Here is a 9,390-nt window from a genome sequence, read left to right on the forward strand (position 1 = left end):
TGTTACAACGATAATCGTTACATATATGTCTCGTTTCGAAATCCTTAAGTTAGTAGTCTTGTTTTTACATATGTAGTTCATTGATAATATACTTAATGATATGTTTAATTATCATTTATCATGTTTATATATAGTGTATCAATATCTTAAAATGATACATATGTAATTAGTAAGACGTTGATATAACGATAATCGTTATATATATCGTTTTCGAGTTTCTTACCTCAATAGTCTCATTTTTATGTATATAACTCATTGTTAAAATACTTAATGAGATACATACTTATCATAATATCATGTTAACTATATATATATATATATATATATATATATATATATATATATATATATATATATATATATATATATATATATATCCATATATATGTCATCATATAGTTCTTACAAGTTTTAACGTTCGTGAATCACCGGTCAACTTGGGTGGTCAATTGTCTATATGAAACCTATTTCAATTAATCAAGTCTTAACAAGTTTGATTGCTTAACATGTTGGAAACAACTTAATCATGTAAATATCAATTTCGTTTAATATATATAAACATGGAAAAGTTCGGGTCACTACAGTACCTACCCGTTAAATAAATTTCGTCCCGAAATTTTAAGCAGTTGGAGGTGTTGACGTATCTTCTGGAAATAAGTGCGGCTACTTCTTCTTCATCTGATCTTCTAGTTCCTAGGTGAACTCGGGTCCTCTACGAGCATTCCATCGAACCTTAACAATTGGTATCTTGTTTTGCTTAAGTCTTTTAACCTCACGATCCATTATTTCGACGGGTTCTTCGATGAATTGAAGTTTTTCGTTGATTTGGATTTCGTCTAACGGAATAGTGAGATCTTCTTTAGCAAAACATTTCTTCAAATTTGAGACGTGGAAAGTGTTATGTACAGCCGCGAGTTGTTGTGGTAATTCAAGTCGGTAAGCAACTGGTCCGACACGATCAATAATTTTGAATGGTCCAATATACCTTGGATTTAATTTTCCCCGTTTACCAAATCGAACAACGCCTTTCCAAGGTGCAACTTTAAGCATGACCATCTCTCCAATTTCAAATTCTATATCTTTTCTTTTATGTCAGCGTAGCTCTATTGTCGACTTTGGGCGGTTTTCAATCGTTGTTGAATTTGGATGATCTTCTCGGTAGTTTCTTGTATTATCTCCGGACCCGTAATCTGTCTATCTCCCACTTCACTCGAAAAAATCGGAGATCTGCACTTTCTACCATAAAGTGCTTCAAACGGCGCCATCTCAATGCTTGAATGGTAGCTATTGTTGTAGGAAAATTCTGCTAACGAAAGGTGTCGATCTCAACTGTTTCCGAAATCAATAACACATGCTTGTAGCATGTCTTCAAGCGTTTGTATCGTTCTTTCACTCTGTCCATCGGTTTGTGGATGATAAGCAGTACTCATGTCTAGACGAGTTCCTAATGCTTGCTGTAATGTCTGCCAGAATCTTGAAATAAATCTGCCATCCCTATCAGAGATAATAGAGATTGGTATTCCATGTCTGGAGACTACTTCCTTTAAATACAGTCGTGCTAACTTCTCCATCTTGTCATCTTCTCTTATTGGCAGAAAGTGTGCTGATTTGGTGAGACGATCAACTATTACCCAAATAGTATCAAAACCACTTGCAGTCCATGGCAATTTAGTAATGAAATCCATGGTAATGTTTTCCCATTTCCATTCCGGGATTTCGGGTTGTTGAAGTAGACCTGATGGTTTCTGATGCTCAGCTTTGACCTTAGAACACGTCAAACATTCTCCTACGTATTTAGCAACATCAGCTTTCATACCCGGCCACCAAAAATATTTCTTGAGATCCTTGTACATCTTCCCCGTTCCAGGATGTATTGAGTATCTGGTTTTATGAGCTTTTCTAAGTACCATTTCTCTCATATCTCCAAATTTTGGTACCCAAATCCTTTCAGCCCTATACCGGGTTCCGTCTTCCCGAATATTAAGATGCTTCTCCGATCCTTTGGGTATTTCATCCTTTAAATTTTCCTCTTTTAAAACTCCTTGTTGCGCCTCCTTTATTTAAGTAGTAAGGTTAGTGTGAATCATTATATTCATAGCTTTTACTCGAATGGGTTCTCTGACCTAAGAGCTGATCATTGGAGTGTATATACCAATAGTACATACATCTAAAAGCTGTGTATTATACGAGTACGAATACGGGTGCATACGAGTAGAATTGTTGATGAAACTGAACGAGGATGTAATTGTAAGCATTTTTGTTAAGTAGAAGTATTTTGATAAGTGTCTTGAAGTCTTTCAAAAGTGTATGAATACATATTAAAACACTACATGTATATACATTTTAACTGGGTCGTTAAGTCATCGTTAGTCGTTACATGTAAATGTTGTTTTGAAACCTTTAGGTTAACGATCTTGTTAAATGTTGTTAACCCATTGTTTATTATATCTAAAGAGATGTTAAATTATTACATTATCACGATATTATGATATATTAATATATCTTAGTATGATATATGTACAGTTAAATGTTGTTACAACGATAATCGTTACATATATGTCTCGTTTCGAAATCCTTAAGTTAGTAGTCTTGTTTTTACATATGTAGTTCATTGTTAATATACTTAATGATATGTTTACTTATCATTTATCTTGTTTATATATAGTTTATCAATATCTTAAAATGATACATATGTAATTAGTTAGACGTTGATATAACGATAATCGTTATATATATCGTTTTCGAGTTTCTTACCTCAATAGTCTCATTTTTATGTATATAACTCATTGTTAAAATACTTAATGAGATACATACTTATCATAATATCATGTTAACTATATATATATATATATATATATATATATATATATATATATATATATATATATATATATATATATATATATCCATATATATGTCATCATATAGTTCTTACAAGTTTTAACGTTCGTGAATCACCGGTCAACTTGGGTGGTCAATTGTCTATATGAAACCTATTTCAATTAATCAAGTCTTAACAAGTTTGATTGCTTAACATGTTGGAAACACTTAATCATGTAAATATCAATTTTATTTAATATATATAAACATGGAAAAGTTCGCGTCACTACACCTTAGTCGAGGGATCACACCTTGCTCGCCAAAACCCGCCCATTTAACACCTAATGGACATAAAGCAATTACTACTTCGGGTGGTAATTCAAACCCACTCCACAAAGTACAATTTAACCCAAATTATACTTTACACCAATTAGACCAACCTAGGTCTAAACACTAAATTACTACTTAGGTAGTAATCATTTCAAACGTCATTTACACCAAAACCCCAACACGTGCAATATTGACCCATATTGCGTTTGACCACGTTTGACTTATGTTAAAATACCATTTTAACCCAAAATCACTTCCCACGATTACATTCATTCAAAAATGCCATTTAACACTTAACAAAGTGTTTAACATCCATTTGACCAAAACTAGTGTCATCATCAAGTTTGACCCAATTCAATTTACCCATTTTGACCAAAGTCATAAAAACGCCCCATAATCACTAACGGCTAGTGATTATAATTTCAAAACACCAATTAACACATGAATCAAGTATTTACATACTTGATTCACCAAAACTTGACTCAAAACTTATTTTGACACCAAACCAAGTCAACACCCATTTTGACTAGCAAACTTGTTCTTAAGAACATCAAAATCACTAACAAACTTACAATCTAGTGATTTAACACCCAAACCATGACAAATACTACCAATTTTGTCATCAAACCCTAAACCCACAATAATCGGGTTCACTTACACTAACAATACAACAAAACCCCCAATTTCATGAGAAATGAGGTTTATAACCCTAACTAGCTCAAACCCTAACACAATATAAGAACCTTAAACAATTAAATTCGGAGTTGGAACTTACTAACACTACCACAATGTAGCCGTGAACGAGGTGAACAACTTTAACTCTTGAGACCCAACCCGAATCACTCTTCTTCTTCTCTAAATCTCCAATTCTCTCTCTAGAACCTCTCTCTCTCTCTCTCTCTTTATAGGTTTTGATGTGTTTGAGAGGATAAGAAATGAGGATAAGGGTGAAAGGGAATCAGTTTTGTGGCCAAAAACCCATTCACAAAGCGAAAAGACCAAAATGCCCATCATTTAACCCTTTTAAAAACGTGTAGAAAATGCTAGTACCAGTCGAGGCACGGCGCGCCTAGTTGGTCCCGCGGCGCGACCTTAAGGCAAATTTGAAGACAGACCTTTTTCCCAAAACTCAACATCTGAACGAGCGTTAGCCGCGGCGCGCCCCATTACCCCGCGGCGCGGCTTATCTATCCAACAGATTTCTGATTCTGAAGTTCAGGGACTGAAGTTGTCTGATTCTGATTCTGATGTAAAATCTGAAAATGCATAAGTGTTAAGTTGACTTTTAGTGGCACTTTCTGCTACACACATTTACTGACACTTTCAGGAACATTTTCTGACGCACAAAATTCAGGATCTTACATAACAAACATGTACCATTAATTTGTTGTCAGTTACGCATTATTGTAGGGAAGATATCTCCAAGTAACCCTTGATGAGGCTGCTCATCATTAGAAAGGTGATTCCCAACTTCATTAGATACTAATTACGGATGTGATTGTCAGTTAGAGGTACCAAAATCATCCACTTGATCAGGCAATTGGGATCTCGGATAAATTATAAGTTGTTGTGAGGTTGAAGAAGGAAGCAAGTATCTAGCATACGAACCTTCATGACTTATTAGTCCTCTAGGAAACCCTACAGTGCGGTGACAATTTTGGCCTTCATATGTTGTAATTACAGTTGTAGGATTGGTTGATGAACGCTCAACTTGTTTCTTCATAGTGCATTCGCTATTTGTGCACCAGTAATAACTCCTTCAAATCAAAAGGATTGTAAACAAAAAGGGGATACATTTAGAAAGACAAGAAATGCAGCTTTATTATGAAAATCTTATTTTGCCATAATGTCGATCTTTTTTATTCCTCTAAAATGGCATGTTCATATGTAACATGATGTAATAGCTTTATGATGTTACCAAATATAGAACAATTTAGAAACAATTATTGTTATTGTCTTAATCTATGGTGGTAGTCACGTGCTACCTGCCATAGTTGTCGAATGAGTACAAACATCCTCTGTACCAGTGGACAACAGATCGATAACACGGCTATTAAGACTTCTATAAATAGTTGAATTCACTATTATATAAATTGGTGGTGTGGGTATTAAATTGATAGAGTCCAGACCTTGTATAAGTTTCATTCGTTCGAAAACTATTTAGGTGTAATCTGTATCAACCGGTTATCTATTCTGTCAAAGGATAACCGTAATTCTTTGAGATTATTTTAATGAAAGAATAATGTTGAAAATTACACATGACTCTGATTTAATTGATTGTCAATTACTTGCTTAAATAGATTGATTAACCTAATTAACAAAAAGAATTTGTATTCACCCCCTACAAACTTTCCGTTGTTAAATCGGGACCAACACTATGCATGATTAGGATCATTAAGGGGTCTAGCAACAATCCTAGTAACAAAACCTAATTATCGTTTAGTAGAGAGTGCAATCTCGATAGCACGCCTCCAAAATCGATAATTCTGAGCTCCAACCAATTTATCTTGAACAGACAACGTTTGGACCATCGAAGGGATGAAGAAACAATGATTTTTGAAACAACTGGGGATATATTGATTTGACAATCATGAAGCTTAATTGAACTTAAAACGAAGATGAAACAACAAAAACAACACCTTAATTTGCAGCAAAATTGTGCAAATCAAGCAATTACAGACGATGACAACAACGAACATGATGAATCAATTAGCTATTACACTTAAGCTTTGATACCATGACAAGTGTAGCAACTTGATACACACATACACAATTGAGAGAATATGAAATTGTATTACATTTAACTAGATTACAACACTCTACTCTCTAATTACATATATGCGTCATTCACGAACCCTAACCGTCAATAATAGAAAATAACAAACTATCTACAATAGTTAGATAAGTTAATCCTCCTAACTATACATATTTACATATTAGTCCCTGCATTTTCTGTTGACTGGAGTTGACTTATTTTATAAGTCCTTAATTGAAGTTTAAAACCAAAGTTTTGTAGTCAGTTGCGCTTTATTGTAGGAAAGATGTCTCCAAGTAACCCTGGATCTACTCTAGTAGAATCTTGAAAAGTCATCGAAGTTTGAGGATGCTCATTAGAAAGGTGATTCCCAACTTCACCAGATACTATTTGTGGCTGTGATTGTAAGTTAGAGGTACCAAAATCATCCACTTGATCACACAACTGGGATCTCGGATAGATAAGATGTTGAGAGGTTGAAGAAGAAAGCAAGTATCTAGCATACGCACCTTCATGACTTATTAGTCCTATTGGAAACCCTACAATATGGTGACAATGTTGACCTTCATATGTTGTAATTACAGTTGTAGGATTGGTTGATGAACGCTCAATTCTTTTCTTCACAGTGCATTTGCTATTTGTACACCGGTAATAACTCCTTCAAGTCAAAGGGATTATTATTAACAACGAAGGGGATACATTTAGAAAGACAAGAAATGCAACTTTATGATGAAAATCTTATTTTGCCATAAAGACAAGAAATACAACCTAGGAAATGGGCTATTTTTAACGGCTTTCTGTCCATATTTTCTCCATCTATAACCATCTTCAAGATGATCAATTTCGCTTTTGGTCACGAATGCAAATCGTTGCTGCTGGATTCTTTTTGACCCCTTCTTTTTAACCTTAACCCTGCAACACATTATAATCAACCTTTCATTTTAATTCATGCAGAGTATAAAATAATTAACTATGCATGTAAAACCTTCATGATTATCAACCAAGTGGAATATGATACTCTTTTACATGGTTATATATTGTGATCTCTTGCAAGTGGGAACAATGAATATAACGATAATTATCATATACGGAGTATCTAATATTCTTTAAATCCCCAAAGATATTTACTAGAGTTGATGAGATACATAACAAAAAAATATTTTGTAATAAAGAAATACTCACAATTTTACTTACGAATTAAAAGGTGTATAGAAACAAAGACCTTAATCATATATACATATAATTCACCTTGTGAAAGCAAACAAAGATAGTCCCACAAAGGTTTGATTAAAAATACTTGTTATGCTCGGATAACATCGATCAACGGAAAAAACCTTTTACCTGTATATATGTAAAGATATCATTTTCAAAATTTGATGCTCATTTAATTTATTAATTTTAATTTAATATATGAAAGCAGGTCCCAAAGTATCTCAGTTGACGTAAAAACTTATCAAAGAAAAGGTAATTAGACACCTAAAGTTGATTTTTGTAGAATCGAAAATTTTTGAATAATCAAATTAATAGTAATAAAATAAAATAAAATATATATAATTTATATGATTTTTTTTGTATCATTTAATGACCATGTCAACAATTTCCGTATGTAAAATTCTACAAGTATACTCCGTAGTACTTATGATACATCAATAATAACTACTCGTAACTACTCCGTATAATCCTACAAAAGTTACAACATAAATTAATCTTGATTTAAAAAAATACGGAATATATAAATCGTTAAACTTAGATCGTAGATATGTGCCGTGGTTTTATGTAAAAACAAAGAGCCTTGACTAGTCAAATTCAGAGAAACAACAACCATCACAATTTATTGAGTGTGAAGTCGAAAACAGCTTTGTGAAATGGCTAACGAACAACAAATGGTGGGCCGGTGCCGCACCAGTACGTACGGCTTTCACATCCCTTTACTACATCACACTTTTTAAGCCTTTTCATAACATTCAGCGCTTCATTTTTCTTTCAACAAATCATTTCTAAAAAGGTATTTTTTTAATTCTCATATATTCCAGATAATTGATAAACAAATACTAGTATTTGAATTAGGATTATATATACACTGATACTACACACACGTGACTATAAACATGTTATCTAATTAAGTGATTTTAATTTTTTGAACTCATTTTTCGAATTATACATACATACCCTGTCTCATACGGCGTCGGTGGTTTACCGCAAGAAGCAATACCAACAGAAGTTGTTGCCGACGACTGATCAGGTCGATCTTCGGAAGAAGTAAATGCATCGATATCAATATCACCTGCGTTTTCGACAGATCTAGCTGAAACGGTGCTAGCAGTAGGTTTATTAATCTCTTCAGGTGCATGATCGCAAGGAGCACTAGAACTAGCTCCGGAATCGATCCGATCAAATTGTGGTGGTGGAGGATGAATGTTCCATCCAAAATCGTTCAATATGTCGTTTTCTCTCGTATCATTGGATCCGAAGAATCCGTAATCGGTGGGGAGCGAACACGTGGAATCGTAGGTAATCGGATTGGAAGGTTTGTGGTGATGATTATCATTATTATCATCCATACATGAGATGAGAAGTGAAATTTAAAATGGAAGTTTGGTAGTGAGAGAAATAAAGAGTTAGGGTTTTAGGAGAGAGAGAGAGGGAGAGGATGATAACGCGTAGAAATTAGAAAAGAAGACTTTGGCTGACTTGTGTAAATCGTGAAATGAATTGGACAAAAAGATAATATTATATCAAAATAAAAAGGAAAACAATACGTCACTCTTTTAGTCAGTGAAATGGAAATTACGCTCGTAAAATAAAACACATGTTATATAGTGTGAATAATTCAATTGGACACAAAGTCTATAGATGTAGACACAAAAGTCTATAGATGTTCTATAAGTCAATATTGACTGACAATTTTTTAATACTTCTACAATAGAATATATAGTATATATACTCTCTTTTGAGTTAGCAAATAACACACACTTTGATATATTTCATATATATAAACCCTCTCTTTTCTTACTTATATATATGTCTCTAATTAGTAAATAAGTCAAAGGTAGTTATAAACTACTAAATTACAACACGTTATCAGCACGAAGTGCTCCGTATAATCAAGATTTATCTTAGCAAGCACAAGTCACTAATCAAGGTAAGAAATTCTTTAACTATATCTTCTATTATTTATTAGTAAGGTAAAGATTATTATCATCATAAGTAAAATTATATTTCTGTAATCTAACTTTTATTAACTTCATTAACATTTATATTTATGTTATTTAAGTTATATATGGTCGGTTATACCGCCTGAATTATATTTCTGTAATCTAACTTCTATTAACTTTACTAACATTTATATTTATGTTATTTAAGTTATATATGGTCGGTTATACCGCCTGAATTATATTTCTGTAATCTAACTTTTATTAACTTCACTAACATTTATATTTATGTTATTTAAGTTATATATGATCGGTTATACCGCCTGAATTATA

General features: G+C 33.0%; 1 protein-coding gene across 1 annotated transcript; it reads right to left on the minus strand.

Annotated features, from left to right (window-relative positions):
* Positions 1-4,540: 4,540 nt before the first annotated feature.
* LOC139844757 (probable WRKY transcription factor 57) lies at positions 4,541-8,492 on the minus strand. The gene is made up of 4 exons (XM_071834984.1): positions 8,075-8,492; positions 6,674-6,817; positions 6,218-6,563; positions 4,541-4,591 (listed from the first exon to the last, which is right to left on the minus strand). Exons 1-4 carry the CDS (start codon positions 8,464-8,466, stop codon positions 4,541-4,543), a joined length of 933 nt encoding a protein of 310 aa, XP_071691085.1. The 5' UTR covers positions 8,467-8,492.
* Positions 8,493-9,390: the final 898 nt, after the last annotated feature.

Source organism: Rutidosis leptorrhynchoides, chromosome 4 (assembly GCF_046630445.1).
Source record: "Rutidosis leptorrhynchoides isolate AG116_Rl617_1_P2 chromosome 4, CSIRO_AGI_Rlap_v1, whole genome shotgun sequence".
NCBI lineage: Eukaryota > Viridiplantae > Streptophyta > Magnoliopsida > Asterales > Asteraceae > Rutidosis > Rutidosis leptorrhynchoides.